The sequence below is a fragment of the Motacilla alba genome, chromosome 7, assembly GCF_015832195.1.
Source record: "Motacilla alba alba isolate MOTALB_02 chromosome 7, Motacilla_alba_V1.0_pri, whole genome shotgun sequence".
In the NCBI taxonomy this organism is placed as follows: Eukaryota; Metazoa; Chordata; class Aves; order Passeriformes; family Motacillidae; genus Motacilla; species Motacilla alba.
In genome coordinates, this window is record NC_052022.1 from 31,823,181 (window position 1) to 31,842,515 (window position 19,335).

General features: G+C 38.7%; 1 protein-coding gene across 1 annotated transcript in view; it reads right to left on the minus strand.

Annotated features, from left to right (window-relative positions):
- Positions 1 to 2,333: 2,333 nt before the first annotated feature.
- Positions 2,334 to 19,335, minus strand: part of ITGAV (integrin subunit alpha V) — a 46,353-nt gene continuing 29,351 nt past the window's right edge. Inside the window, exons 18-30 of the mRNA XM_038142412.1 lie at positions 17,934 to 18,071; positions 17,373 to 17,440; positions 16,094 to 16,241; positions 15,676 to 15,768; positions 14,605 to 14,684; positions 12,837 to 12,917; positions 11,866 to 11,971; positions 11,087 to 11,245; positions 9,983 to 10,096; positions 9,554 to 9,667; positions 9,353 to 9,460; positions 8,214 to 8,336; positions 2,334 to 7,831 (exon numbers count right to left, since the gene is read on the minus strand). Coding sequence (XP_037998340.1) covers positions 7,736 to 7,831; positions 8,214 to 8,336; positions 9,353 to 9,460; positions 9,554 to 9,667; positions 9,983 to 10,096; positions 11,087 to 11,245; positions 11,866 to 11,971; positions 12,837 to 12,917; positions 14,605 to 14,684; positions 15,676 to 15,768; positions 16,094 to 16,241; positions 17,373 to 17,440; positions 17,934 to 18,071 — 1,428 coding nt within the window. The 3' untranslated portion in view covers positions 2,334 to 7,735. The remainder of the gene's footprint in view (positions 7,832 to 8,213; positions 8,337 to 9,352; positions 9,461 to 9,553; positions 9,668 to 9,982; positions 10,097 to 11,086; positions 11,246 to 11,865; positions 11,972 to 12,836; positions 12,918 to 14,604; positions 14,685 to 15,675; positions 15,769 to 16,093; positions 16,242 to 17,372; positions 17,441 to 17,933; positions 18,072 to 19,335) is intronic.

Consider the following 19,335-nt stretch of genomic DNA (forward strand, 5'->3'; position numbering starts at 1 on the left):
TGCTCGGTGCTTATTTGCTTAATTAACATCCTCTCACCCAGTTTCCTATTTCAACCTTTTTTGTGGACATTGCAAAAGAAAAGTGGCTGTTTCTGCACAGCCACTCTTAGAGCTGAATGAATTTTGGATTTTCTGCAACTGTGTGTGGTCCCAGGTAGAAGAAAGGGACCTACAGAAAACTTGCTGGTGCTCTGAGCTTCCTTTGTTCAGGAATTTGTCTGGTGACTGAGGGTGTGGCGGATCACAAATTCATTCCCAAATGTTTGCAGACATGAGCTTTTAACAAGATATAAATTATTTGCAGAGGAATAGTTGAACCAGCTTGGCAGCTGGAACATTTTAAATGAATGTTGATGATATGAATATGCACAATTATTCATTTTTAAAGTTCTGGGGGGAAAATAAATCTGTTAAATGTGTGATAAAAGCTTTCTTGAAAATAGCTCCAAATGGGGAATAACGTGGAAAATATTTGTCTGTACTACATTTAGAAAAATTACCAAGAAAAATTAGGGTACACAATAACATTCATTTCAGCAAAAATGTAATCACAATCAGGATTTTCTTCTTAAACAAATTTTCTTTGAAGAAGTGAAGGTTTGCAGTAATTTATTTCAACTACCTGAGTATTCTCTTGAGGAATTGTGTCCAGCAGTAACTCCTGCAGTCTTTAAATGTTGCTACACACTCTTCAAACTGTAAACAAGTTACAACCATTGCCATCAGGCATCTGCTGTTCTGCCAGGGCTGAAAACGTGCGCACAAATGACACAGAAATGTTAATCTATGTGGACTCTGCAAAACTCTCAAAAGCAGTACCACGCAGGCCTGGTCTGCATGCAAAATTACAAATAACGTAAATTACAATGGGGCATTTTACTGGCAATATTCTCCTCACATTTTCAAGGTCTGTTTTGTGCTTTTGTGTCCTGTAAACCTAGTCTTAGCATGTCCTGTGTGTTTGTCCTGAGGGGGAATAGTTCAGCACCAGACTTTCGGGAGGTTTATCAGGAAGATGCAGTGGAGCAGATTGATTCTAGGTGAAATACCTTGTGAGAAGTTGGGCAGCTGACAGCACTAACCTCAATTCTTTATGTAGATCAGATAATCTATTGATGAGAAGTTCCTGTAAATATTTTTTCAAAGTGTTTCCAATTGTTCACCATGTTCTTGAGAATGCCTGAACCAGCAATTTAAAAATATCAATGTATTGATAGGCAGTAAAGTATGAATGTATTAGCAATTCATTTACAAACTAACTAATGATCAAAGCACACAGTGAAGCATCATTCGGGTGTGCAAAGAGTGGAAGTACAGCAGCACAGCTCCAGTGGAGCAGTGTAAATGCAAATTACCTCGAGTCATGGGCCACCATCTTACCTGAGGTGGCTACACTGAAAGGTGGGAATTTGAAAAACCCCCCTCTTGCCTTGTTCCTGTAACAAGACAGCTGCTGTCACTAATGTCTCCATAACAATATATTCATTTGGAGCTGCTAGGCAGCTGTGCTAGATCCCTGTGCTGCTGTCCAGCTGCAGGTATCTTATTTAACAGGAACAGGAACTAGGCCTGTGCTGGCTGCAGGGTGTTTTGAACAAAGGTTAAAAGCCATGTTTGGACTGCTGCTGTTGTTTTTCTCACATCAGGTGCAGCTGCTGTGCCATCAGTGGAAGCTGTTAATTAAACCACAAATATCAGATTTTCATCTTTTCTGTCTCCTTTATTACTCTTCTCTTTAGGTTAACAAATTCTCTTCCAGCAAGCCAAGGAACTCACTAGTTTGGAGTTTTTCTGAAGTGTTCACAATCACATTTACTTCTCACTTTGTTTTATCAATAAAACACCCTCATGTATGCCTTTATTGTGGCACAAAATATTATTGTCACCCCACTCACACGGGTGAGTATGACTGGTAATCAGAAAAAAATGTAACACTGAGATTAAATGAGACTAATAATACAACAAGGAAAGAAACTCCAGCTCTCTGAGAATTTTCCTGACCTCAGGACAAGATGTCACCATTTTCTACAGCAATGTGGCACCTATAAAGTGTAAAATATTTATTCTGGTATGTGGAAATTACTGTTGGAAATCAGTTTTATGGTGATAGAATATAGTCTGTCACTAGATCTTTTTTCTTGCTTGTGATTACAAGATTTTTTGACTCAAGGTGCCACTTGAAGTGCAAATATAAAAGCTGTGTAAATGTAAGGTTTTTGAATTTAGTACATAATTGTGCAGTACAAACATATACTATGAAATATTTTCTGGTGACTGAAATGCATTTTAAATTATACCTAAGGAAAAAAACTAAAAACAAACCCATAACAGAATTTCTGTTGATTAAGAGGTATTTTATTCCAAAATTCTAAATATCAGAATCAAATCAATAATTACATTTTTCAGTTTACCCAATCATAGTATTTTGAAATTGTATATATACATAGAAAAATACAACCTAATAAAAACACTCAAATTTGCATTAGGATGAAAAGAATGAGTTAAAAAGCAAACCATAGCTTTAATAGCTATATATTTCATATCAGTACAAAATTACTGTGCCACAATACCCACTTCTTTGCACAATTTATAATTTAATACAAAATAAGGTGACTTCAATTGTATATTGCTCTCCTTAAATGTACCGAAGACCTTTGAAACAAGTTCATAGTAACTGAAAATATTCCCATTTATGCTGCAAGTATTTATTGCATGACAAAGAAAACATAAAACGCAGCACTCTCATTAGTATGTTAATTTTCTGCTTGTGCAAATAATGCTCTACCGATTTAATGCACAAGCAAACACAAAAAAAAGGCAAAAAAAATCCATTATGAAGAAATAAAATGTTACATTTTCAGCATATTTGTGTCATAGCAAGTACAGGTTTCCTTCATGGACTAGAAAAGCAAAACCTGTACAAGGATTTTTTTAAGATGCAAATGCTACATGAAATCTTCCATTACTTTGCAAAAGCCAAGGGTCAAGTTATTCACCTTTAATGCAGCATATCTGGAGAAAGTCATTGCATGAAAGGTTAGATTTCCTGTGTTATGTTGGAATTCTACACATTGGGAAAAAACAGACCTAAATACCACAATCACATGAAACAGCAGTAGTACTACAGACTCAACCCCATTATTCTATAGCCTCTAGTCAAATTTTCCACAATGGCCTTAAAGAAGGTGGTACCAGTTCTGAAGAACTCATGAGTTAGTAGTGGACACACTTTAGAATATACATCAAGCTTCACCCAATGTGGGCGATCAAAGACTTCCAATAGCATTAATTCATCACCTCCAGTGAGCACACTGGCTCTGGAATGTCCTCACAAAGAAACACCACGGCCCTTCTTGGGCCAGCAAAACTGGGCAGAGGACTTGGCAGTGAAGCAGGTCAGACCATGGCATATTGCACCTGGGGGTTGGAGGCTGAAGACTCAGTACCAAGGAGTTCAGATCCCACAGGAGTCAGCAGAGCTCAGCAATACCCATGATCCCAGCTGTGGCATCCGGCTGTGACAGGGCCACTGCCAACAGAGCACTAACAGCTCTGCACGCCTCAGAAACAAACCAAAATCATCCCATCTGGGCCCTGCCATCACCTTTTTTATTTTTTGGATTCATGTTTTTCTGTAATAAAATACTTTTTTTTTTTTTTTCCCCAACTCATTAACAGCCAGCAGCATTGAGCACAAAGAATCACGTTCAAAAAGGGTCACGTTAGTCTGGACCAAAGACAAAAACTGGTTTTCACCAGTGTAATGCTGCTCTGAGACTGTTTGGGAGGGTGGAGGAAAAAATACTGCAGGGCTCTGTCAGGGTAACCAACAACAAACCCAAATGCTGCAAAAGTCTAAGTACAGCATGATTCCTTCAAATCACCAAGAGCATGCTGATTATAGCTGAAGTATTTTCAAAATACTCTTTAAGACTATTTAAGCGTGGACTCAAGTTTAGAAACAACTAAATATTTAATACCTTTACTTGGAATAAATGTTTTATAAAGAAAGAGCACACGTAGGAAACTTCAGAAAGTTTCCACAAGCATTATGTGAATTGGAGATCAATGTGTAGATCAAGATTTAAAACAGAAGAAAACTCTGATAACTTGGCAAACAATGTTGGCAAACTTACTCAAAGATTTCAAGTTACTTTGATAAATATAGCCCATATTTGTCTTTACAGTCATGCTTACACAAAAGCTATTTCCACAATTTCATAGTTTCTTGATAGAAATGTAAACCTATAAATTAGGTTCCTTGCTTTACATTTTCTAAATATTGTCAAATATAGTAATAGATAATATGCATTCTGTAATATAAATCACTTTTCAATATTGATCATGAGATGCTGCATCAATTGCAAACTGGAGTACTTACATAATTTCATACTTCATTATAAAAGATATAGCTCTTTTAAAATGTTTTTCTTGTCTAAATAATTACATAGCTGTTGATTTTGTATTCATAAAAAATCTGCTCCTGAAACATAGCTCTCAAAAGAAGGCTAATTCTCTGTTACTGTACTTGTATTTTTTAAATGCTTCCAGTATGCACCATGTGCATACCAATTTTGACTCAAAGGCATAAATTTCATTCTAAAATACCTTTTCTAAAGTTTCTTTAAAAGCTTTAACATCATTCTACAGTACTTGCTGTAAGAATACATCAATGCCTGTAAGTCAGTATAAAATTTATATTGACACAAGTACGTACATAATCTGGAATCTTATTGCTGAATCTAGAACACACTATCAAAGTTTCCTGCACCCCCATTCAGGAAAATTTCCAGTTTGGAATCTCCCTGAAACACAAATGCTACTTTAAATTGAATTTGAGGTGTTACATCTATGCTCACTAAGTAACCTGTATACTCCATTACATATGCTACTGTGGTCTTTATAACCTAACTGGAAATTAACGGACGTGGAAAAAGCAACTATTTGTTTTCATCCTTCAGCAGAAGGCAAGAAATAAAAATCACTTAAATAAGTCTCACTTCATGTAACTTCAAAAATGGAAGATACTTTCTATAGCTACAGTAGTTGTACCAATAGAATGTACCTTCTTATCCTGAAAATCAGCAAAAAGAGAGTTTCCAGTAAAATTAGGATGCAGTTAGCACTGACATTAGCAATGCTATGGCATCCCATCCATGTGAGCAGGAGGGATCTTGACCATGCTCTTTTTTAAATACTCTTTTTCACCTCCTAATAAAGCCTACACATACAAGTAGTCTAATAAATTTCAAGTCACCATGGAGTGTACATGTAATGAAAGCACACACGTAGGAATTAGAGCTATAATCTGTCTGGCAGTCTCTTAAACCTCTTACCCTACTGAGATTAAGACTGAGTAAAACCAATCTCCTTGCACACAGATAATCAGCTGGCACAGCGTGAGAACCACAAGCCCTACATGTAAGGAACTGGAAATGCTCCTCTACCAAAGTCACATTTTGAGGCCAGGATCAAAGCCTGACTCCCGATTCTCTACTACATTACTAGTAACAATACTAAAAATAAAGACAGAAATAAAACATTGGCCACACTTAAGACCTTGAAAGTTCAGTGAAAGCTGAATCATGCCCTATACCCTTTCATATAAACTAATTTTATCTAAGCAAACTGTCTAAACCCAACCCATGTAAATGGATAAATATGCAAGCCTATATCTGGTGAACATACTGGCCCCCCCCAGACTCAGTGCTCTCTCCTTTAAGGATTCAGATGCCATCATGGATCAGCAACTAAGACTGGACTTAACAACAAAAGCCATTGGTGGATTTTAAACGTCTGAAAGGATGCAGAAATCAGAGTTGAAACAAACTACTCATTTCAGAAAATTCTGGGTTTAGTGGGCACTGCTGTATTTATGGGGGAGATGCAGCTATGAACAAAAACCCCAAGGTACAAAACCAAACCAGAGTTTTTGCCCTTTCAAGAGCTTGTCTACATAGAAATCTCACAGGTGTAAGAACAGTAGAAATCTTCCTTTGTGTATCTGGCTGCACACAGGGAGTTCATAGTGCAATTTATTCTCTTTTTGGAAAAGAGAACAAACACATCTCATGGAAGTCATCTTACTAATGGTTCAGGTATATCCCCTGTAAGATCTGTGCAGCCTGTGGTTGCAAGCTGAACAACCTCCTGCTCTGCAGTTCCTTGTCTACTGAAATGCACAGACAATGCTCTTGTGTCAATCGGTGTGAGAAGCTTCCTTTTACTACACCAGTGGTGAGGGAAATAAGCTGAGAGTGCTGTAAACTCATGGCTTTAAACCACTGACCTTTTGGTATGTTCGAAAAACAGCAATGAATCAAAATACTTAGTGTCTTTTCTGGTAGTGAAATGCATTGAACATAATGAAATGTCTTGTGCAATGAAACATGCAGGGACTGAAACAATGAATGAATCCAATGAAACAGGCCAATGAAACAATGAATGAGTGAAATGAAACAAGCCAAATTAGCCTTTACTTTTTGAACCCTTGTGCACCTGCCAGCTCTTCCCTGCTTCATTTGAGTCACTGTTCCCTGAGGGCAGGAGGCGAGGGAGCTGTGAGTGTGGCTAAAGTGCAGGTGTAATCCAGATCTGTGGATGTGGCTGGCAGAGCCTGGTCTGAACAGCCCCCGTGTCACTCCATCCTGCACCTGGGCACGGTCAAGCAGGGAAAGTGAGGATTAACAGCTTCCCTACAGTGCACCAGGTCACCTGTGTCACACACTGTCCCTCCAGTGTTCTGCTAGAAACCAAAATACAACCCAAGTCATTTACAGCCTTCACCTCAAACCCTGCACAGGTTTGACTTGTGGACATCAAGGGTTTTCTCAGACATATCTGTTGGCAGACACAGCCCAGCACCTTGTCCCTGGCAGTGCACAAATGCATCCATAGAGCCAAGAATTCTGTGGAACACCTGGATCTGCACTGTGGAAATACACAGCAGAGTCTTGGGATCTTGCCATGAATCTTTTCCCCAAGTCCCACAGAAAGTGCATCAGCCCCAGACTTCTCTCCCTCACTTGGTGCTTGCAGGCTCAATCCCTACAGTAAGAGACCCAGGACCTGGAGAACAGTATTTGTAAGGTCTAGAGGGAAACCACAAGACAGATGACTGAGCAGGCAGGGAACAGGTGTGCAGAACAGGTATCAGCTGTGACTGATTCCACTAAATGTTTCCTATTTCTTGAGCAGGAGAAAAAAAATCATCATCAGAGCTAATGGGTAAAGAACATTCTTCAGTACTGTAAAACAAGCTACATTCTTTTTTTTTTTTTTTTTTTTTTTTTTTTTTTTGTGCAACAGACTTTGAAGAGCTAGGCAATGAAATGTAGTGTACTCCAACCAAAACCAACCACGGAATCCAGCCAGCACCTCTGGGGGCTGCTGGCTCCAAGGGCAAATGCAGCATCTGCACAGCAATTCTTGGAGAATCAAATCAGTGATGAACCAGAAAAGACGATGTGTCCTGTGTCCCAGCAAGCAGAATCCCAGCACTGCTGTCACTGGAGTTTGTCCAGGGGGTCAGTGCAGATGTGTTAGTGGCAGGCAGGAAGGGCATTAATGCAGGAGGCAGGTTTCAGTGTTTTGCCCTTGTTTTGCTTGTGCTGATGCCTTCTGAGACCAGCAGCTCTGCAGTGGTGAGTGTTTGCTCATGACGGGGGAAGCCAATATTTGTAACCAAGATGTAGGCAAGTGTACACTTCAGAATGTCTTACAGATAAAACTCTGCTTAAGCTTCTGATGTTCCCTCCCCGTTCTCATGTGGCTGCAGTTGTTCTCTTTCTTGTTCTTCCTGCGGTGGCCTCACACGTTTGAAAAAGCCCATCTGTGATTCAGAGAACAATGAAGAAATTGCATTGTGGTTTGCAAAATATACACACATCCTTTCTCTTTCCTTTATGATCAGATCTTAACTGATTAAGCTGCCTTTTCACTCTCTTCCCTCATTTTTGACCTCCAAAGACAGTAAATATTTTTAAAATATTAAAAAAATTAAACTGAGTTCAGCACCATCACAGACATGCTCTTTTATTCAGCTTCTTCCTGACAAAGCTGACAAGCTTTTACAGTTATTCCAAAAACGTAACTGATTCAGGTGATTAGGGGAGCAAGGCATTTCTGCAAAGTGCCAGTATTATATGAAATAACACATCACTAGTAGGGAAAAGCAAATGATACCCAAAAAACCCCCCAGACACAGAACTTACCCTGTACATGACAAACACTAGAACAGCCAGGAGCAGTAACCCTGCTAGGACAGCCAAAATGATAACCCACACTGGCACAGGCATGGGCTGTGGCTGAATGCCCCACGTGATATTTGTAGCAACCTGATAGAAAAACACAATAAATCACATTTTGCACCACAGTGACATGCTGAGTTCTTCCATGCAGTTTAGATCTTGTATACCTTTATCCCATCATGATTATAATCTTAATCCAGTATAAATTGCTTTTTCACTCCAGAATGAATGAAAAGCCATGGATTCTTGGTGACATAAAGACTTCACTGACCCAAATTTAATAGGATTTCTAAGTTAAATTGTAATAGGGGGTTGGGGATTGTTTTGCCCAGGTTTGCTTTTTTGCAATCAGTGGTAACATGGCAACAAGTCTTCTGTTATTCTCGATGATTTTCTGGAAATATTTTGGAATTAGAGGAAAATAATTAAGGGCTTTTCTTTCTTTTTTTTTTTTCTTTTTTTTTTTTTCTTAAAAGGCAGTATACTTTGAAACAAGAAATCAATCCACAAGGTGTGAGAGGAAAAAGCCCCAGCTACTAACAGGCATTAGAAACCATACTCAAAAATGAGTTAATCAAAATCATTTTCTACCTTTTCCTTAAGATCTCTTAATTCTATAATGCTTACCAAAAACTTTTAATTTGCCAGCCCAAACAAGTGGCCTGTATCTCCTTTCCCTTTGAAACCCCCACTTTGAGGCATAGGAGGACTTTTTGTTCCACCCTCACATGTAAAGTTCATGTATAGTGCTTCATATAATATAATGAAAGTTCATTATTCAAACTGTAAGTGCTACTACAGTTGAAATTTCAAGTAAAATATTTCTCTAACTGCAATGGCATTAACAGGAACATGAGGACTGTTCACCATCATTTTTTTCATTTTCAATTCAGTCTTTCAAGCCACAAATATTGTCATCTCCAGTCTGTTTTACCCTCAACTGTATGTGCACAACTGAAATAGATACATGAAACAAATAGCTGTTAAAATTAAAATTATATCAAGCCATAACAATGTTACTCAACATGTTACTCAATAGCTGTCTTTGCACTAATTTTGAAGGGATTGTATATGGTAACTCAAGCCGGATGCAAATGACTTACAACTGTAGAATTGTGAATATCTTCAAAGGAAAGGTTCTTATAAGGGAACTCTATAACACTGAAGGAAGCAGATGATTTGAGAGAGTAGGAATGATTCTGATTTTCTTTCTGTGTAAGAAAAACAAAATTAGTGTTGCATATGGGTACAAAAATCACTTTAAACGTTTCAGAAACAGCGACAGAACATTCCCAGTCACTCACATTCATGAAAGTTTGGGTCCAAAGGCGTGATTTTAAATACAATATTGCACTCTTTCCCCTCTCCAGGTGGCCAACTTGACAGACAATCTTTAAACAGTCAGCAGTTCCACAGCCCTGTGTATAAAAATAGGAAATATGTTCCAAGTATGAAAATATTTGAAAAATCCTTAATGGCATTACTTTACCCATATACCTACACCAGCAAAGCACCACAAACTACTAAAATACATTCAATAACCTCCAGTATTGGATAATGACTTATAGCTTGCAGTTACAAAGACAGTGATATGGTAATATGTTCATTTCCTATTAGAGATTTTTTTCCAAACATGTTTAGGGAGGAAAAATCTTCCTTCCATTTGCTTTTAAGGACTCCTAGCAGCCCAGGACTGTAGGTGTGGTGCCAGCACCTGAGTGCTGAGAGCTCACCAGAGTGTGCACATCGCCCTCCACGGCAGCCAAGTCCCTCCGGCTGACGCGGTGCTCACGGTGGTCCTCCCTGCCAAGGGTGTCATTCCTGTCATCATCCTTGGAAGCAGAAATCTGGCACACACCAAGGGAACACAAACAAAGACTCAGTATTTTGCAGACTTCAAGCTTAAGGCCAAGAAAATACCTAACTGCAAGTTTCTTTCTATCCTAGCTATTCTTCAGACTCTGTCTGAAAATAAATCACTGCAGATCATGGAGAAGAAGCACAGGAACTTTGTATTTATATATTCACTGAAGTTGCTTTTTGGTTATCAAAGATACACAAGCATTCTTTGTTGTTCTATACACTGAATATCTTCCCTCAGTCCTTTTTTTGCTCTTGAACTAACATACTGACGTTTTCCTGAACTAACATCCTGACTTCTTCTTGAACTAACACACCGACTTTTATTGCTTGTTCTAAACTATCCTAGAAATCAACTCCTTACACTCAATTAAACTTGCTGAGTTTTAGCTGGTGTTTCTTTGCCTAGTCCAGCCCAGGAAAAAGGAGTTTCTTCTGCTCTGTAAATCCCATGTTTTGCTGGCAGTGATAGCTAAGCCCTATTGACCTTTGTGACCTTTGGATGAATAGAAAAATTCATCCATATTGGATGAATTTATCCAATTTGATAAACAGATAATGTCATATAAAAAAATACCTTTTTTCCCAAGAAACAATACCCAGAAAATTTACATAAACAGTCCAGAAGCATCTGGTTTTAGTTCATGACCACATTCATTATAATTCTATTGCTTTGGACTTAGAACTCATATAGAACAGCCTTGAAGAAAAAAAAAAAAAATAAAAGGCAAGAAAACCCCACAATAAAAACAGACAAGACAAGATCTTTGAGTTGATAATTTTCAGCTGCTGTTTACCTTTTATTTCACCTGCTATATACATTGACATGTACTGTGGAAAAGTGCAGACTTATTCATCAGCCTCAGATAAAAAACTATCTATCTCAGTTTGTCATATTCTCAGGGATTTGGCTATTTTGAGAACTTACAAAACAACCAAACATACTTCATTCCACTCAAAGGGAAAGTCCTGCTTACCTTAATTTTCAGTGGGTTGATTTCCATGTCAGAAGTGCAGTTCATGGGACCATCAATTTCATACTGCACAATGTACAACAGCGTGTTGTTTTTGTATTTGTAAGGCCACTGCAGAGTCATCATCACCTTGCTGAATGCACTTGGACCATTGTTTCTCAGCTGATTATGAAAATAAAATTTACAGATGTAAAAAAATAATGCTCTGCAAAACTTTCTCTGTTAATGTGCATATAGTTGTTACTTTATATTTGAGCCACAAATGTGATACAGCCACTACCCCCATCTCCAACCACTTATGGCAACAACATCAAAACTTTACCTAAAAGTGGTAAAACTCTTAACTATTAATATTCACACACACAGTTTTCTCAGTAAGTTTTGCTTAATTAAACAATCTAGATTAAATCTGTGATAATTCCTTAAAGGCAATTTTAAAGACTTCAGAGTAGTGATTCAGAACTCAGAGTACAATAATTTACAGCCATGAGCCATTTCCTCAGCTCACATTACTTCAAATGTTTTATCTAGATTTCAAAAGGCAAGAAAACAAAATATGTGCAGTTATGTAGGTAATCCAGCCCTGTTACTCTATTTGCAGGCATTCCAACCCTTCTTGGATATACCAGTTATTGGCCCAGCATTAAAAAAATAAAATCTCTCCTTATATACAAGATAAAAGGGAAAAAAAATCCTAATTTACTCCAGAGAAAAGCTACACCAAAAGATTTATTTTCATTTATCACAGAACCATGGCACAGAAATCAGCAGTAATTCCACACCTCATAGATGTGCTGAACTAGAGGCCCAATGTCATCTTCTGTTTCAGGATTCTCCTTTGGCTGCCAGTTTGCAATAGGAAGGAATATGTGGTCAGGGGACGACACACTAAACAGCAGAGCAAAGGAGGTGTTATTAGCAAGCACGAAAAAATAAATGTGATTCTCTAGGACATCTAAAAGGAAAAAATCAACATGCTTAAAATACAATCTCCCCTTCTTCATCCTCTATATAAAACCTGAAAGAAGTGGTTTGAATATTAAATGTTCTGTTCTGTTCTCTATGTTAAAAAAAAAGACACACACGTCATCCAAACAAAACCAGTGTGAAATATTGTGATAATGAGAAATATTGGTGATGTAGAGCCTTAGCAGTACAGTCCTAAGAGTAATTCAGCCCTGAAAGCAGTGAAGATACCAATCATGCTTTTCCAGTGTGCCATCCCCCGCCTCTCAGATACTGAACAAATTTCTCACAATAATGAAAATTTTAAAAATTATGACTCAGGAATCCAAGTTAACTGGTTAAGCAAGAGGACTTCTAGGTGGGAAGTAGAGGTGATGAAGTAACCAAGTCATTGCAATACTAATACTGTGCTTAAGACTGAAGAAGGTGAGGACATTACAAACTTAAATTCCATAGAATCTTCAACTTTGGTTTCAGGGGTTTTCAGATGAAACCCCAGTCAGTTTGTGGAGGAGAAAAGTGACCTGCAGAAATGTAAAACTGCAAACAAGAGGGGTGATTTTTTTCTTCTTCTAAAAATATCTCTAGTAATGGAGGCACAATATTCCTTTTTGGAATAAATTTTGTAGTTATTTAGAATTATTTAAGATCCAAAAGTCCAAAGGCTGATTAAAAATTCCCTAAGCCTTCCTGAAAACTTATGCAGACCTGAAAGGAAGTTCAGTGAATTTAAAGAAGCAAATGTGCAAAGCTCCTTAGAAGTGTTTATTAAAATAGTATTGCTTACCCTCTGATTTCAACAGCTGCTGAAATAGCAAGGTCAGCCTGATAGTATGCTACTGGGCTCAGGTTGTCATACAGGTTGGAACTGCAGGGAAAATAAAAGGTAAATTCTTACATGAAGTAAGCAGAGTATTTAATTAAAAAACCCTCCACACTTGAAAGTAATTGTATGTAACATAGGATGACTCCTGAGCCCTTGTAGGAAAGCACAGTTGCTAAAAACTAAGGCCCAGAGTCCAGCAAGCTCTCACCTAAATGCAGGGAGCCCCAGCAGGGAGAGGTTGGTGAAGGACACAGAGTTAATGCTGACTGTTCTACAGCTGTCACATCAGAAAGTACAGGGGACAGTTCCCCCTCAAAGTGGTGCTGGGAGCAGAATCTGGATCTCCTTCAACACCTCTGATTATTCTGTCCCCCTAACCAAACACTTTCCTTTACAAAGGATCCTGAATCTTCTAATTGTTCTTCACTGCTGCTGTAATCAACAAAGCCCTGCAGCAGTGCTTGCCTCCTGACCTGTAAATACCTCACTCTTTTAGGGACTAGACCTGCTCTGCTAGGAACTGAGCCAGCATTAGAGATCTAGCTTTGTGAGTTTACGACAAGCAGTGTGATCCTTAAAACCTGTCCCAGATAATCCCCCGGTGATGCCTGTCACTGTGAACTGTGATTACTGTGTTCCATGGCACCACTGCTCATCCTTCTTGCACCCACGAGTCACGGAAGGAATTTTCTTCCATAAAAGGCCTGAAACACTACAGGAACCTCCCTTCTGTTCCATCAGGAGACAAGCATGGCTTGAGCAACCTCCCTGACTGTTTCTGACCCTGTGACAGCAGCATGTGACTGCTGTTAGCCTAAAGAAGGTGACAGACACCCCAGAGCAGATCAGTTCCTGCAAAGTACAGTCCCATGCCACTGGCACACCTTACCAGCTGGGAAAATTCAACAGAGAGCAAAGGGAGATCAAAGAGATATTTCATGTGCCAAGGCCTTTGGTTGGTATGGCAAAACACTCCATCATTAAAATAGAATGGCCTAACTTTCCTAACTCCCGTAGATGACAAATGCATATGTGGATGAGATTAATTTATTCACTACATTAAAAAAAATAAAGCCCTTGAATGGAAGAAAAAAAAAAAAAAGTGCTTTTTGCCCACCATGGGGAAAAAACAAAATAGCTGTATTCGTACTGTCCATAAAAAGCAACATAAAACTGCATTGGGTAAAGATACTCCTAATGATCACATCTCCAACCTTAAATATCAGCTCCAGAAGTTACAAATTCAGATTTATATATCAGATTTATATGACAGTGCTCATCTGATAATTAACAGGAACACACCTGGTTTGTTCCGTTTAATTTTCAGGCTCTTTTAGGCTGGCTGCTGTGATGATTCACTGCGTGTTTCTTCTGCTTGGACTACCCCATACGCTCCCTGCCCTGAAAGACTCTCCTCCTCTAAATACATAAAATTCTGGTTTTACAGCAGAAGGAATTCAGAGTTCAAGCATCAGTTTTAAAAGAGGGCTATAAACCCAAAGCCATTCTGTGGCACCACAAGTGTCAGCAGACCACAATGATACACACATACAAATATTCCTACGTTTTTTCCTGTATTTCAGGAAACCTAACTCAGTGTGGTTATTTTCCAAGCCATTACAAGGCAAAGACAAGAGAATTACACCAGAGTGGTACTGTGTGCTTTGCAGTGTATTTACTGTGTGTGTCCTCTCCCAAGGGTGGGGTTCATCCTCAGAGATTTCCATACCTCCGGATTTGCAAGTCAAACTTGACAGAGGTGTCCATCTCAGACTGCTGGTGCACGCTGAAACGCAGGCCAGCTAAGAGCTGGGGAAAAAAAAACCACTGTGTTTCAGTTGGAAGCAAAATAAAACACACCATAAAAGCTTCTCAATGCTATTAGACTACAGCGAAATTGCTTGAGACTCCTGGTGATGAGAGAACACACAGAACTGGCAAATTAAAGTTGTCCAGTTCATCCAGGCTGGAAATATACTGCCCTCTTGTATGTACAGCCAAGGCATCACTGCCATGAAATAAAAAATAGGGATTGCATCTTGCTCCCCACCCTTACTTCAGCCATTTCTACACGTAACTGAGCCTCCCCAGGTGCTGCAAAAAGTATTGTAATCTAAAGAGCAGGGAACACATTGATGATTCAAAGTTAATTCCCAAGGTTTGCTCTAAGTCAATTCGTATTTGCCTTAACATCTGTGCAGTTCAGCTTGATCCACTTCAAAAGACTTTGGAAATACTATTTACTCATCTATACAAGATGGCTCTTGGAAGAAAAGCATCATGAAATTGTTATAATTGTGACTGATTTTCACTTCATTTCCTCAGAAAGTATGGCTTACTATGTCATATTACCTTAAAATCTGTCTCACTAATAATTTTTTTAATTCTTCCAATTTCAGCTACATTTGGTGGAACTGTAGAGGTTTCAACTAGACAAAACTCTGTCCTTCCTCATGAAAGTAGGCAGAAAAGACAACTAAGAGAAAGAAATGTTGTGAGCTAGCTCTTGATTATGACCTAAAAAATACATATCAAATAAATACAAAAAATTCATGAGGGACCAAAGTCCATTAATTCTACTATTTAATGAATGACTCATTTTGAGTTGCATCATAAAACTCATGAACACTCCTTCCAGCCTTTAATTTAGCTGAAAAGTTGAAACCAGCTACCTCTGTACTAACCAAATGTGGGCAGCTAAATGTCAGTTTTCCTGGGAGATCCAAACACTGCTGTGATTAAGGAAAATGCCCCCTGCCCCGTGGGTGAGCTACCAGACAGCTGTTGGACCAAGCCTTACCTTAGTTCCTGCTTTCATGGGATTGCCCAGGTCACACACTACCATGCGAGTCTGATTCTCTGTTTTAAAAGCACACGACAGTCTGGCCAAAGCCTGCAATAAACCAGAAAGAAACACTAAGGAATGCCGTTCTTTGCATCTGAGCACCTGGATGAAAGTCTGGAGAGAAGTCCTAGATATGCTGTATTAATTTTAATATCGTTTCTCAGCCAAGTAATAAAATGAAATAAAATCTGAGTATGGAAGTCTCCAAGGAGACAAATGTTTCTGATACAAGACGGACCCCTGTTTTCAAGGTTATAAAAGAGAGGGGCTTTGAAAAAAAACTGATCACTTTTTCAGTGCTTTTCTCTAAGACTGAAATGATTTGCAGAGCAGCAGCTGAAATCTGAGTCCTCAAAAGCAGCTGGAATTTTACCTCGTTGTTGCGAACGACGCCAATGAAATCCGCCTGGGGTGGAACGACGACGAAGAGTTCTGCTTCATAGGCTCCCTCGCCCTGGTTCTGGGCACTGACAATCAGGGTCAGGGGATTGTCATCACCAATGTAGATCCGCTTCTGATCGCTGCAAGAAAACAGTGTGAAAACGAGCTCTGCATTTGGGTTTCAGATTGCATGGGAGTGGCTGAACTCAGAGAAACAGGAGACATTCTGAAATCTCAGAAAGATGTTGGAGAAATCTGGAGGCAGTGCCTTTGTTTCAGGAGTGTCAGGAGAGCTCTGAGGTATTTTTAAAAAATCCTGTGTCTACAATCACATGTATTACATGTTCTTTTGTAAGAATCTTGCCTACAAAATGTGCCACAAAACAAGAAAACAAAACACCTCTTTCTCACCAGGAACAAACCATTATGGGCAGCTAAATCCCTGTGCACATTTTGAATTACAGGTCCTCTTTGCAGAGGTACAAGCACACATTTATAACAAAACTCAAGGGAAGGCTCACTCCACAGAATAGAGCCAAGACCTCTGCAATGCCTTTGGTTCAGACACAAAGAGACTATCTTAGCACACAATGTATTTTCATTTGACCAACTACAAGCAGACATCAGGGTATCTGCACTGGTGTCAAATATTACTGAGGGGTTTGCATCAATTAGTGCTTGTGAAGTGCCCTATCTACAATGTGCACGTGGCTATATTGCATTAAAAAACGGATTATGAGATAATACAGTAAGGAAGGGTTTAGGCCATGCAAAGTTTAAAAAAAAGCTCAGAGTCATTAACAAATTACCACTGAAAACTTGTTTGTTTTTTCCAGGTTTGATAAAAGGTACTGCCAATACCAACACATTTTTTTTTTCATACATGTGATAAGAGAGCCCTACTCCTCCCCTTGCTGGATAAAATCACATCTTCATGTGTCTATCTAATATTAAACAACACAACAGAGATACCATGGCAGCTAGCAGTGGTTTCATCTCACTACACATGTCCAGCTCAGCAAATAAATAAATAAATATGTCCTACTTAGAGTGCAGGCTGGGGTGGGAGTGGTGCATGACATGCTAAAGACATTAGGAGGTTCCAAAGCAGAAAATAGCTTTTCATTAAAGCATATAAGCCTGAGTTTAGATTGCATACAATGAGTCCTGCTTATTTCAACACATCCCTTAAGCAAAAGTATTACCAGCTACTGAATGTTAGACTTCAAGTAGGGAAATTGCTTTTCGTGGTATTTTTGTCACATATTTACCTTTCTACTGACACCTCCAGCTTTGGTTTGCAGATATTATCATCCCCACAATCCAGCAGGATATGGGCCTATGCAAAAATCAAACACATACTGTTGTAATAATTCCTTCATCTGTTCTGACATACATCTTCAATAATACTGTTTCACCACCACATTAAAAAAAAAATCTACAGAGCTGGTTATGAAATTTTTTCAAGTCATTAGTCTCAAAGAGAACAAATGAGTTTTTATTTGTGGGAGACACTCTGCCTCGTCCTGCCCTACTGCAATTCCAGGACTTAACCTTAACCATCTTTCCATACTTTGAATAATCCCTTCATATTGAGGGATTAATGCTCTTTACAAACAATTGCAAAAATTTGTAAAAAAGGGCAGAAATAGAAAAACTATTTATATTACCTTGATATAATTATAGGGGAAAATATAACCTACATAGAGCAGCATAGTATGAGAATGGATGAAAGCCTTGAATATTAACACTTGCAGGACTAGTCTGACTGATTTTCTCCCTAAAATGAGCCAATGCTCTGAGTTCTCTCATCCCAGAGAGAAGCAGGGTACCTGTCTGCTCATGTTAGCAGGAGTGAACTGGTTGAGGATGGGGTGCAATCCTGTTGCATCTGCAGCTGTTCTGTAGTCCAGGCGATATTCCATGAAAATAGTGATGGGAGTCAGCTTGTCTCTGAACTCAGATTCATCCTGAGGAAAGCAAACATTTCAATCACAATTCAAATGCAGCAGAAATGGAGAGGCCAAAACATTAAAACTTCTGAGCTCTTTTCAAAGCAGAAAATCTCTTGTCAGAAAACCTGCACAATTTCAGCAGTAGCATGCCTGTTTAAAACATGGGAAACTGGAGCATCCAGAAATATTAAGTCATGGAAATCCAGTTACAAGGAGCCTAAAGGCTTCATAGCTCTGCTCTTTCTTGTCAGACCAACCTCAGTCTGCTTCTAAGATCCCTCAGAGATATTAATCTTTGGACTTACAATTTTTCCTTCCTAAAATTATTACTTGGCACTTGGAAGTTGCTGACTTTCATGCCGTTTCATTTAAAATCATTCTGCTTATCAAATGTTGATCCTGCCTTTCAGGGAACTTACAAACCATCTCTCAAATCCACAGATTTGCTCAGTGTAAACTCTGCTTCATTTCCGAGAGTAATGAAAACTCCTGACTAGCGCAGCTCACTTCAGGATCTTATTTCAGAAGATGCCTTCTATGGGCAGAAACTTATTGATTACCTATAGTTTTAAACTGGCTTTGCACCCCGTTTATGATCACTTCATATAGGTCATGTGTCATTACTTTCTTTATGAAAATATCAGGTGGAAATGTGCTAAATCTTTACTAACCCTGAGATCTGAGATGTCTAATTCCATATATAACCCACTCAAAAAAGTCAGGTCAAAGAAAATATTACCTACCCTTCATGATTCCTTAATGACTGCCAGCACTTTTATTTGGTTTTTTTTTAGTGGGAAGCAAGTATTGTTTATGTTTGATTTATAAGTGCTCAGAGATAAATCTGAGCTGCATAGAACTTACATAGCTACACACAATGTTTCTTCTACTGAGTAAAACTTTTAAATTGTGTTACCATCTGTTCATATTTGTGGGGATGAAAACAGAAAGACTGAGAAAGAGCAAATTTAGTACTTCAACTGTCTCCATCTCCTCTGCCATTTGCTTCTTTTGGCTTGTCAGTTGCAGGTCCATCTTTTTCTTCAATTTTTAACCTCTAAAGCAGAGGGGACAACCTCTGCTTATTGACTTTCATGTTCCTTGGAAATTATAACTAATTTGGTGCCTGGATGACTTATCCAAGAAGTCCAGAACAAAGTTCTGAATTGAATTTCCAATGCATTTAGGGACCAGGGCCTTAGCCACAAGAAGATTCATCCTTCATGCTGTGACAGCAGCAGTAATTCAGGACAGATGTATGCTTTTAGTAATTTCAGGT